Raw genomic sequence first — 27,420 nt, forward strand, 5'->3', positions numbered from 1 at the left:
CGAGTTCTCCATTGCGGTTGTAGACAAATAACGAGGCATCAGACTTTGTTGTGACAAATCCAAGACGTAACAAGGACTGGCTAAAGCGAGCATTCCACGCGCGAGGGGCCTGCTTAAGGCCGTACAAAGCCTTCTTCAGATTGCAGACATAGTGTGGGAACTCTTTGCTAACAAATCCCGGTGGTTGATGCATGTAAATGTCTTCTGTGATGGTGTCGTGCAAGAAACCGTTTTTGACGTCCAATTGCCTTATGTTCCTGCCGCGATTAAGTGCTATGTCTAGTACTGATCTGATTGTTGCTGGTTTAACAAGTGGACTGAAGGTTTCGTCATAGTTTATGCCTTCTTCTTATGTTTTCCCATTTGCCACCAAACGAGACTTGTGCCTTCTATGTTGTCCATCTGCATCATATTTGTGCTTATACAGCCACATAGAGTTAATAACATTTACATTATGAGGCCTAGGAACCAACCTCCAAGTCTTATTTCTAATTTGAGCATCGTACTCCTCAAGCATTGAAGGATTCAAGTTAGGATCAAGCAAAGCTTTTTGGTGTGTAGTAGGAATTATGGAAACAGAGGAAGTATAAAGATTGAAATGCTTTTTGGGTTTGACGATACATGCTTGTCCCCTTGTTGTCATTCGTGTAGGTTATGGAATGACAGTAGTTGGAGGAGCAGGCGTCAGAGTAGCTGAAGCGGATGAGGTTTGTGTTTGAGTTGGAGCGTCTGGAACAACCGTGTTGTCCACGGCAGGAGCGGGAGATGGATTTAGAAGGATTGATTGAAAAATTGGCGAAGGATGGTCTGAGCGTTCCAAGAAAGTATAGGTGGAGCAACTGCTAGACTGTGTTTGTGCTGCTAGGAAGGTAGACTCATCAAACACCACATGGCGAGACAGAATGATGCAGTTTGTCTTTAAGTCCAAACAGCGATAGCCTTTGTGTCTTAGGGAGTAGCCAAGAAATAAACAAGGAGTTGACGAACACCACATGGCGAGACAGAATGATGTGGTTTGGGACTCAATGGCACATAATAGAGGTCGTCTGAGCTGTCACTACGGAGTATGGTTTTCCGAGACTGAAGATCCTTCACAGAGAAACCAAATGGGTCAAATTCAACAGAACACCAATTGTCTTTTGTGAATTGACAAACAGAAATGAGATTCTTTACAATGTCAAGTTCAACAAGAACATTTGTAAGCTTTAGAGGACGAGTTTTAGAAGGTATGAGCGAGTTACCAGATGAATGGATCGGAATTGATGATCCATTACCAACAACAACTGAGTTCCCGGTGTTCAATTTAGTAACAGAATAGAGGTTACCTGTGGAAGAAGCCAAGTGCGAGGTAGCTCCGGAATCCATGTACCAATTTGGCTCAGATAAGGTCAGGGTATTGAACGCCTCTGCGAAGTCTCGAGTTGACTGATAGTTGTTGTCCACGTAATGCGCCTCATGTTGTTGCTGTTGTTGTCCACGCGGATTGAAAGGACGCTAAGGTGGTCCTCCAGTGGGATATGGGAACCATTGGGGCGGTCTTTGCTGCCAATTGTTGTAACCACCGTTCTAGAACTAGGGTGGCATGTTCCAGTTTGCGTAGTGCGGACATTGGTTGAAGTTGTTGTATCTCCCACTTCCGCGATTGCCTCTCCTGTTACCGCGGTTGTTCTTCAATTGTCCATGGTAATTGTCTGTTGATTTGATTCTTTTGTCGTTGCGACAAGAGCAGTAGACAAGGATGGAGTGTCGTTGTGACTCGCTGCGCCGCCTTTTAAAGGCTTCTTTAGTCTTGTTTCCTCTAGCTCTAGCATGTTGTGAGCTTCTTCAAACGTCGGGAATGGTTTTTGATGCTTGATTATGTTGATGATGTGATCAAACTTCTCGTCCAAGCCATTGAGCATGTACATGACGAGAGTTTTGTCGCTTACTGGTGCGTCGACATTTTCCAGTAGATCAGCAATGAATTTGAGACTCTGTGTGTACTCCTGGATTGTTTTATCACGAATTTCCTTTGTGCGGAGATCGTTGTCAAGCTGTATGGCATGAGATTCTTTGCTGTTGCGGAACTGGTTTTCTATGCGAAGCCATACATCTTTTGCCGCCCCGCCAGTTTTGAATGACGATTTGAACAGGAGTGGTGCGAGAGTACCATAGATCCAGAGCTTTACCAAACCGTCGCGCTTCTTCCATGGGAGATCGTCATCGTCAGTTGGTAGAGTAGTGCCATCAACGTGTCCGAGAACATCGAACACGAGGCAATGAGTGAGGAAGAGCTCTCTCCAAGCATCATAATTGAAAACATCTAAGTCTAGTACCATTGGTATGTGGGTTTTTATGTTCGTCACTCTGAATGTTTTCTCAACGGTCGCCATAGAGACGTGTTGTAGAAGAGACCGATAGAAGACGATAAAAGAGAAAAAGAAATTAAGAGCTGAGCTCTGATACCATAAAAGATGTCGTAAGATTTGCTTATCTTATTCATCGTTGATACACTTACATATAAATGAGATTTAGTTACAGGTAATTAAGATCTTAGATTACAGGGTATTTACAAAATATCATAAGAATATTCTAGTATATTCTTTCATTGGACTCATTATCTAAGCAGAATCAAACGATAGTGACCTATATCGTTTCCATTTTCCCAAAATTAAAATCTTACTTTTTGGCTTTGAGAAGTCCGCCAAATGTGGTCATCCTCTTTCTGTTTTTAGTAGAACACAAACAAGTATGGTCGCCTTTTGTTTTTGTTTTTTATTATTATTTCAGGGGTGCATTCAACTATTTTTCTCAACCTTTTAAGGGGAAATGAAGTAGAGCTTCCGTATTCGAAAATCTTGAAGAAGTACCAGCGCGCAAGCAAATCCTAACCAATAAAATCTTATCTTTGTGTACTGTTTACACGTTAGGATTAGGGTTTAAACTAAAGGATTTTATTTTTAAGATTTTGGGGATAAAGTTATATACTTCAACGATATGCTTTCTTGTTTACTTATTGTCATGACATGTTATTAAGATACCGTATTTATTCTTAACTGTGTAGGGTTTATGGTTATTTTAGTAGGGTTTATGTTTGGTTTAGAGTTTTGAGTTCAAAATATTTACTTAATTTTTCTAAACTGTGATTTAGGCTATTCCACAACTTTCACTTTTCTACATTTGCATGTCATGTGTATAACTTTCTTATTTTTATACAGATGTTAAACTTTCATGTAAGTAAACAAGTGTCCACCACAAACACGAAAACCAACCACGTCCTCCAGAATAATACACTTTCATCGCCAATCTACACACGGAAGGTGTTGTTGATCTACGCTACTTGGTGGTTGTGCCCCGTAAAATTTAATAACTTTATTGTATTATACAACTATCACGTTATGATTGAGCCTCCCCTTCCAAAGTTGCGCCCATCAATGACGTACACCATATTTCTGCTATAATCGTTCCTTTTACAATCCACATGTTTTTTGGCTGACAAAATATTGTCGGCCGATTGGCCCACAGGAACCACCAACTCAACTGATCGATTAAGACATCTAATTTAAAAGGATCTTTAGCTCTTTTTGAAATTAGACGGTCTTTTCATATATCTGAAATATTCTCAGATTAATAAAAAAAACTGATCTAAGAGAATCTTTAACTCATTGTATTTTCATATCAAAATATTATAGAAAAAGAAAATGTACTCCAACTCATCTCGATGTTTTTTTCTAAAATATATAAATTATTATTTATTTTGTAACTATAGATTGCTATTTTCATCTATCAATAAGAGAAAATACTAACATTTATCCATATAAAGTCATACTTTTTATTTACAAAATAGTCTATATATAATTATATCCAAAAATAATTTTTTTTTAAAAAGAATACAGTTTTCTATATAAATAAAGTAACACTTATATTTGTTTAATAGTGTTCCAGAGAAACTTTAGTTTAAACTATATCATAATTTTATGAAAATATTGCAAAACTTATAAGTAATAGGGTTAATTTCAACTTTCATAAATAAAAGGTACTAGTTGTAATATAAAAATAGAATATATTAAAGAATATTCTTTTAAGGGTAAAATATATTAATATATTGGCTAGAAAAAAATATTTTAAAGTTCTTCTATTTTAAAAGAAAATAGGAGAATACATTAGAGATGGTTTAAAAGTGTACTAGATTTTGAGATGCACTTTCAAACGCGGAATTAACTGTTATAATAAATATTATTACGTTACAAAAATACAAAACTATAATTTATATATATTTAAGTTTTTATATAATCATAAAATGATATGTACTATATGTTATGATTATTTTTTAGGTGGACTAAAATTTAGAAAATTTGAATTATTCAAACCCGCATTATAAACTTGTTTATTTAAAAAAATTTGTATTGATTTTATTTTAATAATTTAAATAAAAATAAGATAATGTTTTTACAGTCTCTTTAACAAATTTCTAAAAATTTTAATATGTTGGTTCAATCCGTTTTGTACTTTTCGAAATCATGAATTTACTCAAAAAAATTTTATGATAAAATATATTTATATATTTAAAAAAATATTTTTTAAAATTCTTTTATTGAAATGAAATCTTAGAACTAATATGTAAGAGTATATTTTTAATTATTTTATTTTTAATGATTTTAATTTGTATATTAATTGTGTCCAAGTTTAATAGAAATTGAAATATATCTGAATGAATATATGTAAGTATATTATCTAATTTGCAGATTAATTTTTCTTATATTTCTACTAATTCAGCTAGTTATATAGGAGAAAAATATGATTCAAATAAAAATAATATGTAACATCCGTGTACATATACTTTAATATAATACATATACAAAAATAATATGTCAGTATACACTATGTCTACTATAGCTATTTATTAGACATGAAAGATTAAAGCTTTTATTATATTAAATATGTTTTCAATTTTTAAAAAGCATATATTAATAAGAAAAAATGACTATAATTTGAGTAGATATAAATTTGGCCTTTATAATGTAATTAGTCAAAACATAAGTACGAAATATATACGAGTAACAAATGTTCTTCTTAAGTACAAGAGTGTAGAGTGCATTTTTCATTTGCTAAACAATGAATATTGTCTTATATGCACATGTAATCCTAATTTCTAGTTTGTGAATTGTTAGCCATTTGTTTAATGGGAAAATTGTCAAATATGATCTTTTAAACATAGAAATATACTCCAACTTGAATCAAATGCAAAACTAATCTAAAAGACTAGTAAAATTATAAGTAGCCCCTTAAGACCAAACAAAAGTAGAATGTACTTTTAAGAATATAATCCTTGAAAGTTTTCAGGGAATTTTTTAAGTCTTCTGGGAGAAGACTTCATATTGTAGATTTTAAAAGTAATTTATAAATTTTATTAAAAATATTTTGATAGGAAAAATTGAAATCATGTAATTATAAACATTTGAAAATGATATAAATTAAGATATAGTAAAATTGAAAAGTTTTCAACACAGATTAGGGTTTGGTAACATATGTTATAGTATTGTTTGTATTTTTAAGGTTAGATTTTGAAAGCTTTAACATTTTTTTTTGGAAAATTTAAATTTGACCTATGTGTTTAGTTTGTGTATATTAAACACTTACAAAGTTTATTTTAAATTCAGTGAAGTGTTCTTTTTCTATTTAGTTAGTTATTTAAGTTTAGGGTATAAATTCAGAAAGTCTTCCATTTAGGTCATTTTTGCAATTGAAAATTTACAAGAGTAGACTTCTTTGGAAGTCTTCCTTTGTAAATATCGGTTTACTTTTGTTTCTAAAAAAAATCTCGAAAATAAGTCTTCTATGATAAACAAGTTAGTTTTGCAATTGACCGAATTGTGTTAGAAATTTGACTTTTTCTAGAAACCTTATATGGAAGTCTTCCACCAGAAAAATAAAATTTAAATATTACATTTACCTAGACGACTGTGATGTAAGTCGTCTCAGGTTACTTTTGCAACTGAAAAATAAAAATTAAATATTTAATTTTAATTAAAAGACTTCCATGTAATTCTTCAGACAAAAGACTTACACAGAAGTCTTCTGTGATAACCAAGGTTTGACTAGTTTCTCGGAATAAAATTCTGAAAGACTTCCGTGTAAGTCGTCTTCCAGAAGATTTACATGGAAGTCATAAAATTGAAATTAAATATTTAAGTTTTATTTTTCAATTGCAAAAGTAACCGAGACGACTTTCACCAACAGTGAGAAGACTTCCACTGAGAGTTCGGAAGAGTTACAGGAAAGCCTTCCAGCAGAAGACTTATGTGTAAGTCATCTAGAGAAAGTCAAACTTCTGAAACAATCCGGTCAATTGCAAAACTAACTTGTGTATCCTAGACGACTTACCAGGAAGTCTTCTCTGGTATTTTCGAAAAAAATTTGTTAACAAAGAAAAGTTGGAAGACTTCCATAGAAGTCGTCTCTAAATACACAAATAAAGTCAATTGCAAAACTAACATCTTTATTGACCAGAAGACTTTCGTATAAGTATTCTACGATCAGAAGATTTACACGAAAGTCTTGCGACGAACAAATCTGGAAAAAAATCAATTTCGTACTTTCAACCAGTGAGATAACTTGGTTAGATTTTCCTATTACACAGAACTTCACCAGGAAACTGACACACTTGTTAATGACCAAGAATCATAGTTTGAACCTTACAAAGTTTAGAATCAAAATCTTAGTTTTTTTTTTTAATAAATATAGAGAAAAAATGAAAGAGATGTAGTTTGTGTGCATAAATAATGAGATATGAACAGTAAAAATCGAAACTTTAGTGCATTAAGAGCTTCAAATTGGTTGTTCATGGTGAGTTGGTGTATTGATGACAATGACAATATTGTAAATACTTGATGAAGATGAGGATGATAGAGTAAAACAATTATTTTCAAAAAATAAAAATAAATAATAATGGTATTTTCGTGAATAATCTGAACTTCTGGGGTGAACAGGACAAATAAAAATTCCAAAAAAATCATGGGTTAGTTTTGTGTTTGACTTTTTTTGAGTCATATTTGAAAAAAAAAACCCTTGTTTAATTGGTGAATAAATCGTTTAAGATTTTACGACTAAGGAATAAATTGGTTGGTCATTATTTTGGAATTTTTTATTGAGTTAAAGTTTTTTTAGGCAAAATCTGATGGCAAAAATTGTATTATTCTTTGTAAACTAAAGATAAATCTTTTAAAAAAAAATTGTTTTAATATTATTGATATTTATTTTTATATCATATTTTGTTAATTTTATAAGCATAATATTTGTATAGACAACTAAAAATTTTTTTGTAATTTTTATTTAATTAATATATTGAGTAAATTTGTTGTTAAATAAAAATTGATTTTAAATGTAAAATCATCCATTAAAATTATTATAGTAGAATTATATTACTATATTCGAATATTTATGATAACATTGAATAATATTACTATAAAATTAACTTCAAAAATGATCTTCATCAATCATTAGTGGAATTGAATAGCTTTATTAAGTTCTGATATGAATTATATTATATATCTATGATATAAGATAAAAAAAACATAAAAGACATGTTAAAATTTTCTTGCACATTCAAAAATATTTGATCGACACTGCTAATAATTGATATTTTATATGAGTTTTTCTTCTTCTATGTTTCGGGCCTTGCTCTTATAAGGAGCATCTCAAACTTTATAAATATTATATTCAAAATTAAAAACAATTTTATTATCTAAAAATAATTAGTTATTTTATTTTTACGTTGTGACAAAGATATAAGTAATTTTTTTTTTGTATAGCAATCAGTGAAGAAAATGTATAGTTCTCTCAATATTTATAATAAAACGATAACTAATAAAAATAAACATAATAAAATTAACATATCAACTTTCTAAATTAATAATGAATACTAAACATACATAGAGATGTCAAATGGATGGGCTACGCAGCATACCATCAAGCAAATCATTATACCAAATCGAGTTTCTTGCACAAATAAGAAACACACAGCAAACATATCAGTATAAAAATCATTAAATTTACTCATCACTTCATACCCACACAGCCAATTTCCTACACAAATGAGAGATTGTACATTTGATGGAAAAAGTCGGCCCCTATACTTGCTAAGTACATAAGTTCCTAAGTTGAATGATGCCTCAGAAGACATTGTTGTTATGGAAATACAAATCACATTATACGTCGTACGAGACAGTTCTTTAAATCGGGTTGCGTTGTCTTTCCAATATTTCAAGACATTTAAACTTTGAAAAGCAACATATCCAAGACCAGTTCATCCAAGTATACATCTAAATCTGATTTTATGCGAAAAAATGCATAAAACCCATGCATTATAAGCATAAAAACAATGATTAAGAACATACCAAATACCAAAACCAGTGTTTATAGATTAAGTATTTACACTATATCCAGCTGGTATACGATTCTCCAATGTGGTTTCTAAAGTGCTTGTAGCAGTGCTTTTAGAATTTTTCTTATAAACTCCAAACAGCTTTTCCATCTTCTTATTCATGTGATCCATTTTAGACTTGCTTGTTGACTGATCTAAATGGTTATAAAAATATTATAAGAATGTGAACTTCAACCTTGGATCTAAAACCGCAGTAATAGTAAATAAATCACTGTGATGTTTCCAATACTTGTCCAATTTCATCTTCATGGTTTCCACCGTTTTACATATTGTGTCATCATCTAAAGTCGCATGAGCTGACAACCAGATTTTTATTTTCCAGACTTGCATGAAATACAAGTTCGCAGTATGATATGATGAGCCTGAAATCAGATTAGTTATTTCATTAAATGGACGCAGAAACTCACATATAAGCGATCCTCTTGACCATTCCAAATCTGAAAGAAATCACTTGTAACTTGGTTCTACGTCAGAGAGATTACATACAGGGTCGTGCCTGACATATATAAGGTTAGAACCAAGTAATTGTTTTGGCCCTATAAACTATTTTATAAAAAAAGAGTGTTGTAATATACAGAATTGTGGGTTTGAACTCTTCACCTTGAACACACTATCAACCAAGTTTCCCATCAGAACCAACTGATCTTTATTGAAATTGGCCCCTAAATTATTTTTAATTTGAACGGACCTAAAGCTAATGCTTGATCAGCCTCTATTCATGCCCGACCCTGATTACACAATACATATCTAAACTGAAGAACTCTAGACAACATCAAAAAGGTTGAATTCCACCTCTTTGCCACATCCAAACAAGACCAGCTTTTGTATGGATCCCATCAGTTTTGACACATGCTTGAAACATTTGTTCTCTAGACTCTGAAGTCTTTACAAATTCCGCATTGTCCTTGATTTTTTTCTAAAGCATCACTAATCACAGTCAGTCCATCTTAACAATCACGTTCATAATGTGTAATAAACATCTTACATGTAAGAACTCACCATTACACACCAAATATTTGCTAAGTTTCTTAAACACCTTACATATTGTCATTTCAAAAAGCATTGTCTACAGTTACAATAAGCACTTTCTTATCTAATCCCATTTTTTTCAATAGCTCCATCACCTTCATAACAGTAGTAATATCATAATGAGGTGGAGAAAAATCATAAAATAACATCATATTCACTTTTAGATTCCAGTTTGCATCAACACAATGAATTATTGATATAAATTAACTCTCCGCAGCGATTGCTCTCCAAAAATCAGTAGTCAAACAAATCCTACCAAGAACTTCAGTCAAAACTTTCCAAAGATAAGCTTTCCCATTCTTAAATATTTTAAAAACATGAAGTACATCGATCTTTATTTATACTCTAAAACTCAATTCTTGAATTCATATAAACAAAAGCGTCTTTAATCATTCTCTACCCAACAAATGAGTAGGGGAGATCATGCTTAACTACATCAAAAAATACAAACACAGAACCATTACAAACAAGATGTGAGATCAAACCAAACATGTTCATAAAATGATTGTCAAACCGTATTCAATTGTATATTACAAGAAACATTGCACCTGATACACAATAAACAATTGCCACTTTATTCCTCATTTCACAGCCACCAGCCGAGCCATCATCTCATATGCCCTTATATGACAAAAAAAAATCTACTATATCCCTCACTAATCTCAATACCCTTCATTTTTTAATGAAAATATGAAAATCCGATTTTACCCTTATTCATTTACGAAATTAATTATTTTTAAAAAAAAAATGAAAATATTCAAAATTTCGAAATTCTAAAATTTCAAAGTTTCAAAATTTCAAAATTTTAAATTTTTAGTTTTTCGACGTACAACTGGTTCAATTATGTTATACTGGTCCAACTAATTATACTGGTATTACTAGTTATACTAATTTTTATTAGTTATACTTATGTTGTTGTACTGAGTTCACTTATGTAGTTGTACTGAGTTATACTAGTAATACTTATTTAGTTGTGATATTAGTAATACTTATATAGTTGTACCGAGTTTTACTAGTAGTACTTACGTAGTTGTACTGAATTCTACTGAATAAGTTATAATTAGTTGTATCGATACAATTCTACCAAATTATACGAGTTCTACTGAATCCAGATCCACAGATAAAATCAAAGAAACGCACAACAAAATACAAAAATTATAGATCCATAACTTCCATAGAATAAGAAACAGACTTAAATATCTAGAAAAATACAAAATCGAAGAAAAACAAAAAGAACCCTAAATCAAAGAAAACCCAGATTCTTCATAAACATTGTTTTTGTTTCGTTGCCGCCTTAAGAACCCTAATTCGAAAAATCATAGATCTAAAAATCTCAAGCAAAGCTTCCATTTTAGTTTCCGTCGTCTTCTCTACCTTTTTTTCAGGTTGAATCGCGGTGGTTTGTGGCAGAGAAATAGAGAAAGAAGAGAGGAAAGTTACGGAGAAAGAAAGTGAAACACTGCTTTCCAGAGAGAAAAATAAAAGTGAGGAAGAGAGAAAGAAGAATCTGAAAAATAAAAGTCGGAGGAAGAGAGAAGGAAGAATCTGTTTTGGTATATTATTAGAGTTAAAAACATTTACGTACTTTAGTTATTTTCTGAATTAAAAATAAATCAAAACAAAATTAATAATATAACAAGGAGTTCCTAGCTTTAAAAAATAGACCGAGGGGCAATACAGATGATTTCTTCCACCAGCCCCCACCACTGCTACACAAGATAATAAACGAACAATAAATGAAAACAGATTCAAGATACTCCACTAGAAAAAGTTGAAAACTTTATCACATGTTCTCATGTTTGCTACACGCCTACACGTACGGTGACCAAAAGATTCTGAGACACTACAACCAACTTACTACTTGTAATTAGGATGATCAGAAACTCATGAGTAGTACACAATACAAAAACTAACCCATTTACACAAACTCGTGTCTAAACAAGGTGATCAGTACTAAAAATGAAACATTACAAGCACCAAACATTTTTTAGTTATCATAAGTACGACACTTATCCAAAGAAAGTTGAAAACTTTCATATATTTTTTTTTTTTGAAAAGGAAAACTTTCATATGTTCTTTTTTATATTTTTGAATTTTTTAAAAATTTATTCAATTCAAAAAATCTTTGTACAATCAATGCGGCCATTCTTTGAACAAGAAATCAGAAGCTGAAATTTGTTTAAAAAAGCATTAAAAAATAGAGATCATCTATTCGTAAACCATATTGCCATGACCTTTTCATGCTGGCTTGCTTCCTTCTTTCCTTTGTATAGAAGATATCCTATTCCGAATCAATTTGAATTTGTCAAGATAGTCGAGACGAGGAGTTTGGAGGCTCTCCAACTCAACGAGCAATTTGTTCATGCCAAATAACATACACCACAGCTTCAAAACAGTATCGAACCAGGAATATAAAGGTTTTCTCCAGTACACCAGTCACTAGATGTTGCACCAATATATCCCACTGAGTTGAACATCATGTACCAGCAAGATTTCCTATACTCCTGCGCCATACTTCTTCTGAGTAGGAGAACTCAAAAAACAAATAATCACTTGTTTATGTGACAGAGTTACAAAGCTAGCAAATAGACACAGTATGTGGATTCCACTTGACGATCTGATCTCCTGTCAATAGTCTTTTATGAACCACAATCCATGTGAGATTAGACTCCTAATGGTGACGAACTGCACCGCACCGATGTTAATAGTAACGAAAATCTCTACATATACGCATGTATCTATAGGTTTTTGTTACTATTATAACTGCACAATTATTCCATGGTTATTTCGCATGTTACCAAGGTATTAGATGTTGCTTCAGAAACCAAATACCTTTTTACCATTTGAATTTTGGAGATCGCAATCTTGTCATATGCCAACCATGAGTCGTGGTGAAACCGGATCTAAACTCGCCAATGTTTATTATTTAAATATATAAATGAATTGTTTAATATCTTAAACAATGTTTGATCGCTCCATTGCGAATAGACGGTTCTGGTTCTTATATTAGTCGGCTCTAGCTTTTGTGGTCACTTTGAAAACTTGTGATATGGTGGTATGATATTAGTTTATGACGAAAGTAGCTAAGAACTATAATAATTGTTATGAAAATTTATAGGATAAATTTTTTGTCATATTAAATACTTGCCTAAATAATCGTCAAAGTTGTTAATCAAAAATTACTCTTCCAATACAAATCTCTATAATATTATTTGAAAATTCAGTTTCTTATGCGTGGTGTTCACGTAAATTCTTATGACGGTTATTTACAAAGGTATCCTTAATGAATTAAAATATTAAATTTAAATACTATTATTAATTTTTCATTTAGTTTCCTTTTTAATTTTTCCAAAACATATATAAAAAGGAAACATTCATAAAGTTTAAAAATGAATTTGAAAACGAAAATATATGTATAAAAAATATAATTTCATTGAAAAGGAAAGTTAACAAAATAGCAATATTCCGTTTAAAATATATTTTTACATAATAAAAATACACTTTCAAAGTGATAAAAATAATTTCTTTATATCTAAACTTTTTCTTAGATAAAAAAGAATATATTTTATATAATGTGACCTTATGAAAAAAAAGTTCACGAAAATAATCATGATATTACAAAAATAAATATATTTTCAAAGTAATAGAAAAATATTCTTTATATCTATCTAGTTTCTTAGATTATTACATAAAATAATTAAAGAACATAAACCGATATATGTTTAATTGACTAAAAATAGTTTATAATTATTATTATTTAAATATTTTTTCATAATCTTTAGTTGACGGTTATATCTTACAATTACAGTAAGAACACATATAAATAATCTGATTTCACAAAAACAATCACAATTTTAGTGCTGATTATTAAGAGATATTAAAAAAGGAACCTAAAAATAATTTTTAATTACAAGAATATTTTGATCAAATAATTACACAATCTTTTTAAATTGCATATATTACTAATGAGGGTATATATATATATATATATATATTCCATTTTATCATTATTGAAAAAATATATTTTTCTTAATATTTACTTTCTTTTAATTTTATGTTTTTTTATGTTTGTGAAACTTAATATACACATAATCAAAATACCCAAACAAATCTGAATTCTTATTTTAAGATTATTTCAAATAATTTTCAGTTGACAAAAAAAAAAATTCAGTTTAACTTTCAATAAATCTAAGGCATACAATTATTTAGAATTTATAAAATATATAATTGTAAATATTGATATTCGTTTATGATCTTACAAAACATTATCAGTTATACTTATGTATGTAATTTCCTAATGATCATCTCTTTATTTCCTAATAATTTTTAAAAAAATCAATAGATAATTTTGATAAATATTATGAAAATACATGCACATTTAACCGAGAAATAAAACTAATTTGATTTGACTAAATTAGAATAAAAAATAATTATACTTGAGTTTGAATTTGAAAGAATATTTGTAACTCAATATATAAAATTATACGTGAGTACAACATGAGTGACTCGACTAATCCAACTTATATCCAAAATCAAAGATCTAACTACAGTAAATCTATTTATTTTTATACATATAAATTATAGGATGACTCAAAACCTATTAATAAATAAAAATAAAATATTAAATAATTGTTACAATATGATTTTATATGTGCATGAGACTTCAGAATATTATCATTATATTCATTTATATAATTTTGAATCAAACATTGTAGTTTATTTTTATTTAAATCTAAACACAATATATATGATGTAATACATAATCTTACTAAAATATATTTACATATCAAAGAAAATAACCAATCTAAATGCAAATAAGAATTTAATCAAAATTAACTATATTCAGAATAAAATATTATAGTTGAATTCGGAGAAATAAATGAAATCCAATATACCCAAGTGATAAACAGATTGATTGTTGACCCAAAAAACCAAACCAACTAGATATAACACATCCAAATCATATGTCTAATTAAAATAATATAATATTATTAATATAAACTATACATATTATAAATTGATTTAAAACCAAAAGTAAAATATCAATTAATTATAATATATTAATTTTATAAAGATTTATACATGTGCATGAGCACGGAAAAATCATCTATTCAAATAGTTTAAATAATAGCGTGAAGTGAAAGCTATCAAATAGTAAAAAAAAAATTATTTCTCTCACCAAAAAAAATTTACTCGGCGATTTGCGCCACCGTCGGGACCATATTGCTCTGTGTATATCTTTAGTCTCTAATATCTCCATCTCCTCTCGACGTCTTGGTTGGTGAAAGGTACATATATGGTTTTAGTGAGAGGTTCTGATTGGGTTTGTTTAGGTTCCATGCTTGCTCGAGCTGGGTTGGAGAGTCAGTAGGCTGAGGTCCCGAATATTTCTGTGCAGTGGCTGTGGAGAATGATGGTAGGATTCCGGCGCGGAAAATTTTTGGGTTCTCGTTTTTTCCTGAACATCTCCCTTTTTTAACTTCCCTCCAGATGTTGAGTTTGGTGAAGTTTTATCATTAGTGTGTGGTTGTTTGAGGTTTTTTGATGAACTGAGAATCTTTGATAGAGATTGAGTTTTGTAATCACTTTTTGGTTAGCTTGGATTGCTTCTCTATATCGGCCTGATGTGGGTGTGTAATTCTTCAATCGAATATTCTGGTTAGGCGATTTTTAAGCGATACAGCGATGATTTTCGAGCTCGTATCTATCTCAATCTATGTTCCGCGGTTGATGTGTTGAAGAAAAGGGGCTTAAGAGGTCTGTGGCATTCTGGAGTCTGTTAGGTTTGGCAATTTGTTTAGATGGAGAAGTGTCTCGAGCCATGGTTTGGATTCTATCTAATGTGGTCTTGGGGCTGTCAATTCTTCTTTGTGGCATCCGGTTTTTGATGTGTGTGGTTTCTGGTAAGGTTTTGTCATTCAACCTTGGCGCTCTATTTTGATTTCATTTGGTGAAGCTTTGAAGCGGGGAAGTTGTGATGTCACTTGGTTTGCAACCTATGGGTTCTCCGGAATTTTTGGTGAGGGGCTTTGGAGTTTTTGCTCAATTGTGTCGGTCTTGGAGTAGTCAATTGCCAAACGTGTATGTGTCAGCGTTGGCTGTCGGGTTGAAGGTTTTTTCTCTCATGGTTTCTTGTGTTAAAGAAGTGGCCTTGTTTGCTTTCTTGATCAATTCTGCTTTTGGTTCCGTTCAGCTCCGTCTTTCTTGAAGTATATAGTTGTACTCTAGTATGTTTGTTAGGCTTTCTTTCTCTCCCTTGTTTTCATTAAGTTGTGGAGTCAAGTTTAGTTTCCTTTGTTTCCGGGTGATAACTTGTACCACATCGGCTTATGGCTCCGGAAAGGTGTTGTATCTTTTTCGGCTTTGTGTAAGAACTGATGCAAATCTAATCTTAATCTAAAAGATGACAAAAAAGTGTGCTTCTTTAAGCCACCAATGAACTAAGATCTTGAGATCTTCGACCCCCATGATGCCATCATCAATCTCAACGTAAAGCACACAAAGTGGTTAAGGACATGTTACAACATATGTAGATGATGATGATGAAAAAAGAAGGAAACGTTGAAACATACAGTCTGTAGAATTATATAATTTAGAATGGAGTTAATTGGAAACATACATGCATATTCCCTATATATTAATTATGGAGCATTACAATATATTTCCGTAGCCACATGTCATCAATAGGATGATTCTTAAATATATATTATACATTTTACTAAACTAATTATCAAATTGATTAGTAGTGTACAAAAGAATATCTTCAATTGTTTTCTTAAATAAAAGCTACGGAATATCCTAATATGATTAACATATATATGACAATTAATGATTATAAATAATACATATTTGGTAACAATTTTTGTATCCTCTTTCTTTTTTGTTTAAATTTATATTACTAAAATAAATTAAACAATCATATAACCATTTAATAAAAAAATTTAATTTGTTTCTTATATGTTATATTTTAAATTTTGTAAAACGACTATAAATTACAAAAAAAAAATTGTAAAAGTTCCACACTGAAAATTTTGTGATCAATGGTTTAACTTTTTTTGTTCAAAAAAAATACAAATAATCATAAATCGTATGAATAAGAAGTCTCATTAAAGATATTCATATTTATATATATATATATTAATAACGTTTAAATTAAATTATATACTATATAAATATTTTAATTTTAAAATTTGCATTGAAAATTGAGATCTTAGTATATTTTAATTTTGAACTTTTTATTGATAAATCTCATTTTAAAAGTTTTGTGATTAAAAGTTTAAATTTTTGTTACAGCAAATATACAAATGTTAATAAAATCATATGAATAGGAAGTGTCAATAACCAATATTTACATTAAAATATATACTATATATATATGTCAATATCACTAAAGTTTAATTATATACCACATAAAGTAAAAAAAAAAAGATTGTTTTGATTTATTTAGCAAAAACATGATTGTAGATAAACAAAAAATATTGATTTTGATTTATGTGCTTACTCTACTGTATATACTTTTATGTATACAAATTATTTTTAAATATGTGATTTCTAATACGTTATTTGATCCTGACAATCCCATAAATACATTTTTTCAAATTGAAGTGATTTTTAATATTAGAAGCACTATATATATTATTTCATTTAGAGTAAATATTTTAGTTTTTATTTTTATTTTTATTCTTAAAATCTTTTAATGAAATATCATGACAAGATTTCAATCACCTCTTTTTGAGTTTGTTCGAAGAATGAGAGATTTGATCATTCGTCTAATATTTTTATCTTTTTAATATCATATCTAGCTATTATAATTGTAATAATGTGAGATTTGAGCTATTTATTATAATTTTCTGGTTTATCATTTAATAAATCAAACAGTTCTTAGTTTATACATAGTAATATATACAAGAATGATAAAATATTATACATATTTTTATCGGTATATTCTTAAACTAAACCTCAAATGTATAGGTTAATAAAACAAGTAATTTGTTTTATTGTTTTACAATTAGATGATTTTTAGACTGAAATGATGAATATATACTAGACATGCATTTATATTTCGAGTCTACACTTACATTCTATAACAGCTTGATATATTAGATTTGAATACTAACCTGCGAATAGAGTTTGCCGGTGAATTTTTTCAAAATTTTGATTTTTAACTATGTATATGGAGTGGAACCAATTTTACAGATGTCCATTTTTTTAAATTGACACTTATGTAATTCACCGAATTCATAGAAAAAGTTAAAAAAAAAACTCATATCAGCGAAACAGAAACGAGAACGAAAGCACAATTTTATGGACTTAGAAAATGAAATTAATTATGGAGAGTCAACAGTAAACAAATCGAGAGAAGAAAACTTAATTCTCTTTTGTCATTTTATAATCGATGTTGTGTATCTGATTTTGGTGATTTGTGTCAGTCGCAAGACTTAATTTTCTTTTGTGCATATGAACTTTTAAAAATAATTAAAATAAACTGTAATACGTTAATTATTCGACAACAATGATACATTTAAGAGACCAACATTTGTATTTGTTACTAACTGTCGATAAAGATTGTAGCGCTGTAAAATATTAAAATCATTTAATATACACTAATATAATAACTCATTCATTGCATGCGCGAATTATCATCTGGTACTTAGATATTTGTACAAAGCTGGTTTAAATGTCCATCTAAAACGACTTTATATCCTACATATTTACTCCAAGATAAATTATTATTTTTTTTTTTTTTTTGGTAAAATGTTAAGATTTTATACCAAGTTTTTTAAATTTTTTTACAGATATCACTGAGATTAACTAGTAGCAGAGAATGCTGAAATTGAAACTAACAGAAGGAACCTAAGGAGCAGACATAACAGAGTGAATAACCAGTTGTCGCGAGCTACCGGACAGAAAGGCGCCCTCAAACCTTGAAACACACGGTTTCCTACAGCTTCAAGCAAACTCACAAGTTGCAACCTGCACAAAGAATCAAACCCGGACCGTCTAGCTCATCCAACAAACACCAAACCGGCAGCATGAGGAGGGTCCACAACTGACGATGCCGTCGTTCAGAGAAGGAAGCTGAAGATTGCTGCCTCCAACCCATCTTCTCGAGACCGTGTACACCCGTTTAACTGCCAAGCCCATATAGAGCAAGGGGACCAGCTGGGCACACCTCCTCCGACGTAGTACCCACTTGACAAGCTAAAAAGCCGGAAGCCAAACTTGAACCTTACCCACGCCACCAGAACCAAGCAACTCCATCTCGGCTACACAGCCACAAAAGTACCTACAGGAGATAGAGAGGACAACGAGGAGCCGACACGATGAGGAGCGAGCCGTCCTCAAGCCCACCGATTTCACCATGGAAGCTCCAGATCTGAACCGGAGAACTTCAGGGAGATTTCCACCTCCGCCACAGAGAAGAACCAGAGAACACAGAGATGAACTGGAAGAGAAGAAGACAAAGAGAGAGAAAAGACAAAGGAGGGGCTCCGGCAACCGCGCTAGAGGACGCGGCAGCGCCGGAAATTAAAAAATATCTAGAGAGATTGTCAAAGACCTTATAAATTAAAAAATTATTCGCCCACACCGTGGGGCTCAACATATTTAGATGTTTGTACAAAGCTTGGCTTAAATGTCCATCTAAAACGACTTTATATCCTAACATTTACTCCCAAATAATATCCTACATTTACTCCAAAATAAATTTAAAAAGTATTCGCCCACCGTGGGGTTCGAACCCACGACCACAAGGTTAAGAGCCTTGCGCTCTACCAACTGAGCTAGACGGGCTTGTTTGGTACTTATGACTATATATCATTGATTTCTTAAATCTTTAGATTTTAAACAAACAAAAGGGGGATTGACAAGTTTGCTTGCAAACTAAGTTTCGATATGTAACTCTTACCATACAAAATCATAAATGCCTTCAACTAAAAGAGTCAGAATCTCGCACAAAAAAAAGGAACAATTCTGATCGAGAAAAGCGAACACATTTTGAAGATGCACAACCATGTCCATGTAACACAGGACAGAGAAGAAAACTAAACTACTCTGTCTTTTGTGAGTCTTGACTTGATTAGATTAGCAGATTGCTTATAACTTATCTTATGATAAGTAAACTCAAACCTCCCTGAGGAGCTTTAGGTTTTACTAATCTAACTTATCTCCTCCATTCTGCATGTTGCTCTTCTTGGACTCCTGCTTGATCTACAACTCATAAAGATATAACCACTAAGTAATGGAGTCTATGCAAGTAAAGTATTCAAGAAACATATCATCAATATGATGTTTTTGTTCACAATTGTATAGCTATAACTTTGGTTCTGACAAGAGATATACTGCTAATTGTGGGAGTATTTGTTTTACCTGCTGAAGAAGCTTCTTTTGGAATCGGTAACCCTGATGAAAAGTAAGAAAAGTATTAACATATTGTCAATGATTTCATCCAGAACTACTAAACCAGAAAGGAACTAAAAAGTTTCAAAAAACTCACTTTGTCAGTTCCATAGATGTAATCACAGTAAGTGAAAACTGAAGCAAAGTTGCTTTGGCTTTGTCCTCCAACGTAATGATGGTAATCATGATACTCAGCTCCACCATAGAATGGAATGAATTTCGTCAGTGTCCATGGAAAATCATATCTGCAAAACAAAATCAAAAACAAGTCAACCTCATATTGCACACCTGCTTGTTTGCTTTTAGATAGTTCTAAGTTGCTCACCAAGACATCACCTTATCATTTGAAAGATATTTTCATGCTCAACCAATAGAAAATGCTCACCAAAAAGGCTAAAACAATCCTCAAAATCTAAAAGGGTCTAGAAAGTATCAGAAAAAGGCTAGTGCTTTACCTTATCCCCACAAAAAAAGGTAAACCACTATTGAAAGATCCCACGGAGCCCATTATAAAGTAAAACTTTCATAGACATACTAACAAAGGAAAGCATATAACTTTAGTAAAAAAAATTCAAAACTTGTTATGATGCAATCCAAAGTAAAAACAATGGATCTACCATTAACCATTTTCCTTACCCGCTGTGAGTCTCAATGGCTTCAATCTGGCGCAAAGCAATCCACAACCAGAAGGTAATCATGTGTCCAGGAGCAATAGCAGGTCCAAGAAACGTCGGAACCCCAAGAAGCAAAACCTCAGCCCAGTGCGCATAAGGAGCAGCGTACCCAATAGGAGCAGTGTACTCATGATGTATATGATGAATCTTCTCGTAACCCCACTTGGAATGAAAGAATCTATGAACCCAGTAGTTCGTATAGTCCTCCACCAAGAAGTACACCACTAACTGCGCCGCAATCTCCCCAAACGACGGTAACGGCAACCCACTCCGAATCTCAATCATCTGTTCCCAATTACAGATTCATCAGACAAAATCTCCAACACCCACAAGCCAAAGATCGAAACTTTATTATTACCTGGATTGAAGGATAAGAGACGAGCTGCAAAGGGCCGACGACGAGGATGAACATCTTCATCACGTCTCTGTAGCAGCGGAACATGTCGGAGAAGGAGTTCTTGACCTTGGGCTGAATCTTGTACCGATCGAACCATCCCGAGGCGGATCGCGCCAATTCGACGAAGACGAGAGGGAGGGGGACGAGGGAGAAGATGAGGAAGAGGAAGAGGATGTTGTGGCAGTATAGGTAGTAATCTGACTTCGCGGCGGAGTAATCGAACCAGAGAGACTCGAGGGTCGTGAGGTTTCGGCCTAACGCCAGAGAGGCATCTTCGATCGTTGCGTAAGGGATCATTGTTTCCGGTGACGGAGAAGGCGAGAGATGGTCGTCGTCGACGTGGGAGATCCAGAGAGAAGAGAGTAGTGAGCAATGAGAAAGAGAGTGTCGTTGTTAGCTGGATTTTGTCTGTTATATTTTTTATATTTTTGTTATATACTGACTTGGCGAATATTCGTGGTGATGACGTGGCGTAGCAGTTCACCAACCAAGTGTGATGTCACGTGACATGCACTACTACTATGTTTCTGTTGAACCGGATTAAACCAAAATCACCAACTTTTTTTTTGTTTTTTGACCCAAGGCAAAAATCACCATGATGTAAGGAATCGATCTAATGACACCATATTTTATAATAAAGGCTATTGCATGCGTTGAACAAGTTAGAAGTTAGAACATTCTCTACAATCTCATTTAGTCATATATCATATGCTTTCAATATACAGTAGTTCAATGTTCACTAAGGTGTGCATTTTGTGCTATACAAAATCAATTCTCCTGACCAAAAAAACTGTTTGTCTCCACAATATTATTGCTAGCAAAAAGTTACTTTCAGAATTTTTCATATAATACAAAAACAGTAGTTTGTTAAAGATGTACACATCATGCACTGCAGCACTGACATGGACACTATCCATTATATGTACTTGTTCTTAAGTTGGCCCCTGAGGAGTTTAAATGTATATTGCACACAATTTACAATCAAGATTTTCTTTTACTTTTGTGCAGTGTCCCTTCTTACATTAGGCCTATTAATTTATATGCAATTGATCACATATATGATCCATGATTACTGTCTAACTAAACGTAAATGATCTTATCCCATGATATGCATGATCACGAACATTGATTAGAAATTGGACTTGAATCCACAATATCAACTCCAGGCCTTTTTGTAACATCCCGGGCCCGGCCCAAAAGGAAACTCAAGTGCAGGAGGCCCAAGGAGAAGAAACCCTAGACATAACCCCTCTCATTGCTTATAAAAAGAGAAGTTTCCCTAGGGTTCAGCCACAAGAGAGACAGCAAGCGAAGCCCTGCCTGAGCAGAACCCTGCCGCCGCCTCCGCCTCAAGCCGCCGCCGCTCCATCTCCGGCGAAGCCAGCCGCCAGCCGCCCGCGAAGCCCTAGCCGCCGCAACCGAGCTCCTAGCCGCCGCCTCCTTGATTCAGTTTCGTGCAAGCAACTGAGATCTGAACCCTAAAGGTAAAACTAAGATCTCTAGCTCTAAGTCATTGGAAAATGACAGATTCTAAACCCATCTCTCTCTTGTGTGAATCCGATTCTCAAATCAGATCTCGAGAAGTGACTGTTCCCCAAACCTAGATCCAGATCTACTTCTGCAAAAAGCTAAGGTGAGGACTTGGTTGTGAACTTGCCTCATGTTGAGTAACCAATGGGACTTAGTCCTTTGTTAATCAGTTCTAGATATTGTGTGTATGTGTGATGTGATATGTGATTGATCTTGTCTAGACGATAGTACGTGTTGAAGTGATAAGAACGTAGGCATGTTAGGGTGGTCAAGAATATGATGATAAGGTGTTGAGACGTGTTGTGAATGATAAGTGAAAGATGTAAGAATAAGTACGAATAAGGGATCATATAGAGAGTCTAAGGAAAGTATGTGGGGTAGTAGTCCACGCTAGGTATCCATAGGAGATGTGGCCAATCCACAAGAATATGGAAGCACCCATAGGAGATGTGGCCAATCCACAAGAATATGGGGTAGAAGCCTAGTTGGGGCTACCCACTGATGAAAAGAACGAAAAGATGAAAAGGATGTGCATTGTAGGGTCTTTAGTTCATGTCGGGTAGTATGGGTTTCTGTGTAATAGACCTTAATAGCTCATGACTTGTGATTGTTTGCTCTTCCTGAGTTGAGCTCGTGGGTTCCTAGAACCTACCCTCACTGAGTATTATGTACTCACCCCTCTTTTTACAGGTAGGGCCGAGAGGGAGCGGGAGTAGATGTTCGTATGGTGCAAGTGTTTTCTCGAGTCTTTCATTTATGACTCCTTTCTTTCAACCATTTCTTCTTAAGTTTTTATTCGACATTTCAGTTTTGTTGAGTTTGGTTTTATGTAAGACAATTTGAGTTTTAATAAGAGTTTTTGAACGAAAAAATTTGGGGTAAAGCATTTGATAAGGTTCATCGGGCCAAGGCTGTTACAATTGGTATCAGAGCCAGGTTAAACCCACCCGGTGCTGTCCCGGGTGGGAAGGGCAGGGTCGGGTAGAAGTAGTAAAAAAAAAAAAAAAAAAAAAAAAGGGTTTCAAAAGGACTTCTTCCGAACGTTTTTCTAAGTGTTTCAAAAAGGAGTTTAAAAAAAAAAAAAAAAAAAAATGCACCACTCGGACGGAACTCCTAGCTCACTCGGTGGACAATAGAATACGAGTAGAACCGTAGCTAATACTCCTTCACTTGTCAACAGAATGCCTCCCAAGAATGCCAGAGTTGCAAGGCCAGCTGCGGCCATCCCGAGAGCGACACGACGGGTCACCAGGTCTGCGTCTCAAGCCTCCAGCGAGGCAGAAAGCCGAAGAGAGGGCGCACCCGAGAATGGGAACCCAGTGGAAATGCCGAACGTGGTGAATGTAGCGCTCCTGGCAAAACTGCAAAGATATCGTGACGCCTATGGGGGTCAATTTCCCAATGGTGAAGCCGCCGCAGAGGCGGGGGACAACCCCATACCACCTGGGGCGGCCCAGAATCCGCCACCACCGCCACCACCGCCACCACCCCCGGCAGCGCCTGCAGTGGTGCACGCCCCAGGCCCCAACTACTGGGACATGCTGAGACACATGAAGAGTATGCAGACGGAGTTTTTCAATGGAAAGGCCGACGCAATTGTCGCGGATAACTGGAGACGTCAACTCGAGAGGAACTTCGCTTCTGCAAGGTGCCCACCGGAGTTCCGTAGGGACCTGGCTGCTCACTATCTTAAGGACGACGCACTAGTGTGGTGGGACGAAGTGGTCGAAAGGTCACACGGGATACGACTGACCTGGGATGATTTCCTGGAAGCATTCAATGGGAAGTACTCCCCCTTAGAAGCCATGGACGCGATGGAAAGCAAGTTTCAGGACATCCGTCAGGGGTCAAGGAATGTACGAGACTACGGAGACGAGTTCAACCGACTTCGGAGATTTGCGGGTCACTACCTGAGTGATCACGACTTAATCCGCCGTTTCCTCAAAGGCATGAGAATGGAACTGAGGAATAGCTGCAACGTGAGGGAATATCGTGATGTCCATGAGCTGATTGAGAAAGCCGCAGAACAGGAATCAGGGCTCGAGGAAGAACGAAAACAGAACCAAAACTCCCAGAACCGGGGTGCCAAACGGCCCCGGGATGCACTACCCGCGGCTGAGCCTGCCCCGTTAAGGCCCGCATGTGAAAGGTGTGGACGATTCCATGCGGGGGAGTGCAGAGCAGGAGCATGCTTCGCCTGCGGCGAGCGCGGCCATATGGCGAGGGATTGCCCGAAGGAGAGACAGGCCCAACGCAGGCGCTGTCACCGCTGCGGCCAGGAGGGACATCAGGCGTGGGAGTGCCCAACACTCCAAAGAGGAAACGCGGAAGGGGCGCAACCCCAACAGCAGAGAGGGCAAGCCGCAGGGCCAAGAGCGTACGCCGTCGAGGGTCGCGAAGGAGCCGAACCAATCGCGGGTATGTTTTGATTTAACGCTACGATTATGTTATATGAAAAGAACTGTTAGTAGTCGTGTAGCTTAGCGTTAGTGTTGTGTAGGGTCTGTCGCGGTCGGAGGAGTGACAGCGTTCACTCTCTTCGACACCGGGGCAACTCACAGTTTTGTAAGCCCTAGACTTACGCGTGAGTGGGACTTTAAGGGGAACTTCAACCCCATGGTGACGGGAGTCGAGACGGCAGGAACAGAGAAAATGGCCACGAGGGGAAGATATGAAGAAGTACCGGTGATCCTCGCAGGAGTGAATTTACCCGGAGACCTGCTGGAGTTAGAACTGGGGCGTTACGAGGTGATCTTGGGAATGGATTGGCTAGCACAACACAGAGCCGTGGTCGAGTGTGCCAAAGCATGCGTTAGGATTCCGCTTGATGGGAGGCAAATCGTGTACAGAGGAATGAGAACTAGGACCGGAATAACTGTGGTGTCGATGGCCCATGCTGAAGAAGCAATCCGGAAAGGAGGAGAAGCCTTTTTAGCCACTATTGAAATGGTGGGTGAGACCGAAACGCCAGATCTGGGAAATATCCATGTAGCAGCAGAGTATGCAGATGTGTTTGAACCATTACGCGGACCCCCACCTCAACGAAATAATGCTTTTACGATTGAGCTAGAACCCGGAACCGCACCGGTTTCCAGGGCCCCCTACCGTTTGGCGCCTGCAGAGATGGCCGAACTGAAGAAACAACTGGAAGAACTAGTGGAAAAGGGATTCATACGTCCGAGTAGCTCGCCTTGGGGGGCGCCGGTACTCTTTGTAAAGAAGAAGGATGGGAGCCTTCGACTGTGCATCGACTACCGGGGATTGAACAAGGTGACCGTTAAAAATAAGTACCCCTACCCCGTATAGACGAACTTATGGATCAGCTGGAGGGAGCCACCTGGTTCTCAAAGATCGACCTTGCTTCAGGTTATCACCAAATCCCTATTCACGAAGGAGATATTAGGAAGACAGCTTTTCGTACCCGGTACGGACACTACGAATTCGTAGTAATGCCCTTTGGGCTGACGAACGCGCCGGCAGCTTTCATGGGGCTAATGAATGACATTTTCAGAGATTATCTGGACCAGTGTGTGATTGTTTTCATCGACGATATCTTAATTTACTCCAAGAGCCGGGAGGACCACAGACGCCATTTGAGTATCGTGCTGGACAAGTTAAGGGAGCAGGGGTTATATGCTAAGCTTAGCAAGTGTAGTTTCTGGCAACGTAAGATTGGGTTCCTAGGACATGTGATCTCCGAAGCAGGGATAGCGGTGGACCCCGAGAAGATCACCGCGATCACAAAATGGCCAACACCAAGTAACGCAACAGAAGTACGAAGTTTCCTCGGGTTGGCAGGATACTACCGTAAGTACGTTTTAGGGTTCGCCACAATAGCCAGGCCACTCACCCGCCTTACGGGCAAGGAGGTTAGGTTCGAATGGACAGAGGCGTGCGAGGAGGGATTCAAACAACTAAAGGACATGCTGACTAGAGCCCCAGTACTAGTCCTACCTAGACCGGGGGTGCCATTTGTGGTCTACACCGACGCCTCCGGGGTCGGAGTGGGGTGCGTACTCATGCAGGAAGGAAGAGTGATCGCCTACGCGTCCAGACAACTGCGGAAACACGAGTCTAATTACCCGACACATGATTTAGAGTTAGCAGCAGTGGTATTCGCATTAAAAATCTGGAGATCGTATCTATACGGAGAAAAGGTGCAAATTTTCACGGACCACCAGAGTTTGAAATATGTGTTCACTCAAGGAGACTTGAACCTACGGCAGCGCAGGTGGATGGAACTGCTAGCAGATTACGACCTGGTCATCGATTACCACCCCGGGAAGGCAAACCTGGTGGCAGATGCCTTAAGCCGAAGGAAATCAGACATCTCCGGAGCAAAGGAAACTCAGGAACTCGCCACGGCCTTAACGAAACTACACCTCTGTGCGACGACCGTGAACGAGGAGGGCGCCGGGTTAGAGGTTGTGGAACAAGCTGACCTACTGAGTCGAATCAGTAAGGCCCAGGAAACGGACTCCACACTCCAAGGGATGGTCGACAAGGAGGTGAGCGGGTACCGTACGGCTGGGAATGGTACTATCCTGTTTAAAGGCCGAGTGTGCGTACCACAGGGAGGGAACTTGAGGGACGAATTACTGGCACAGGCTCATCAATCACGGTTCGCAATTCACCCGGGACGGACAAAAATGTACCAAGATCTGAAGCGGTACTATCACTGGGAAGGAATGAAGAGAGATGTCGCCTTGTGGATAGCCCGGTGTCAGACCTGTCAGCTGGTTAAGGCGGAGCGCGGAGTTCCAGGAGGACTGCTGCAGGAGTTACCCTTACCACAATGGAAATGGGATATGGTGACAATGGATTTCGTCACGGGGCTACCACGGACCACGAGAAACAAGGACGCTATATGGGTGATAGTAGACCGCCTGACAAAGACGGCTCATTTCCTACCTATACGAACCACCGATAAGACTGAGGACTTAGCTCGAGAGTACCTGAACACCATAGTG

At 35.4% G+C, this 27,420-nt stretch overlaps 3 protein-coding genes, 2 long non-coding RNA genes and 1 other non-coding gene across 6 annotated transcripts; 2 read left to right on the forward strand and 4 right to left on the reverse strand.

Moving 5' to 3' along the window:
• Positions 1-1,670: 1,670 nt before the first annotated feature.
• On the reverse strand, positions 1,671-2,318 carry LOC106373536. Its single transcript, XM_013813696.1, has one exon. It carries the CDS (start codon positions 2,316-2,318, stop codon positions 1,671-1,673), a length of 648 nt encoding a protein of 215 aa, XP_013669150.1.
• A 4,683-nt stretch (positions 2,319-7,001) lies between these two features.
• LOC125580688 lies at positions 7,002-12,928 on the reverse strand. The gene is made up of 2 exons (XR_007318423.1): positions 10,826-12,928; positions 7,002-9,338 (listed from the first exon to the last, which is right to left on the reverse strand). It is a non-coding gene; the product is annotated as an uncharacterized LOC125580688 (long non-coding RNA).
• A 9-nt stretch (positions 12,929-12,937) lies between these two features.
• LOC111202213 lies at positions 12,938-15,883 on the forward strand. Its single transcript, XR_002655079.2, has 2 exons — positions 12,938-14,739; positions 14,850-15,883. It is a non-coding gene; the product is annotated as an uncharacterized LOC111202213 (long non-coding RNA).
• Positions 15,884-19,170: 3,287 nt separating this feature from the next.
• Positions 19,171-19,243, reverse strand: TRNAK-CUU. The gene has a single exon. It is a non-coding gene; the product is annotated as a tRNA-Lys (tRNA).
• A 117-nt stretch (positions 19,244-19,360) lies between these two features.
• Positions 19,361-21,335, reverse strand: LOC106375734 (methylsterol monooxygenase 1-2-like). Its single transcript, XM_013815721.3, has 5 exons — positions 20,882-21,335; positions 20,486-20,808; positions 19,947-20,094; positions 19,820-19,852; positions 19,361-19,660 (listed from the first exon to the last, which is right to left on the reverse strand). The coding sequence occupies exons 1-5, from the start codon at positions 21,215-21,217 to the stop codon at positions 19,604-19,606; spliced, it is 897 nt and encodes a 298-aa protein (XP_013671175.1). The 5' UTR covers positions 21,218-21,335; the 3' UTR covers positions 19,361-19,603.
• Positions 21,336-21,873: 538 nt separating this feature from the next.
• Positions 21,874-24,972, forward strand: LOC106376553. The gene is made up of 2 exons (XM_048745643.1): positions 21,874-22,404; positions 22,494-24,972. Exon 2 carries the CDS (start codon positions 23,632-23,634, stop codon positions 24,877-24,879), a length of 1,248 nt encoding a protein of 415 aa, XP_048601600.1. The 5' UTR covers positions 21,874-22,404; positions 22,494-23,631; the 3' UTR covers positions 24,880-24,972.
• The last annotated feature ends 2,448 nt before the right edge of the window (positions 24,973-27,420 follow it).

Source organism: Brassica napus, chromosome C1, assembly GCF_020379485.1.
Source record: "Brassica napus cultivar Da-Ae chromosome C1, Da-Ae, whole genome shotgun sequence".
NCBI classification, from domain to species: Eukaryota; Viridiplantae; Streptophyta; class Magnoliopsida; order Brassicales; family Brassicaceae; genus Brassica; species Brassica napus.

Excerpts from the sequence above, each read along its gene's own strand:
- LOC106373536 (XM_013813696.1), bottom strand. The coding sequence starts at position 2,318 with ATGGTACTAGACTTAGATGTTTTCAATTATGATGCTTGGAGAGAGCTC.
- LOC106375734 (XM_013815721.3), bottom strand. The coding sequence starts at position 21,217 with ATGATCCCTTACGCAACGATCGAAGATGCCTCTCTGGCGTTAGGCCGA. Across the intron at positions 20,809-20,881 it reads TCTCTTATCCTTCAATCCAG|ATGATTGAGATTCGGAGTGG; the intron begins GTAATAATAAAG and ends AATTGGGAACAG. Across the intron at positions 20,095-20,485 it reads GCCATTGAGACTCACAGCGG|ATATGATTTTCCATGGACAC; the intron begins GTAAGGAAAATG and ends TTTGTTTTGCAG.
- LOC106376553 (XM_048745643.1), top strand. The coding sequence starts at position 23,632 with ATGCCTCCCAAGAATGCCAGAGTTGCAAGGCCAGCTGCGGCCATCCCG.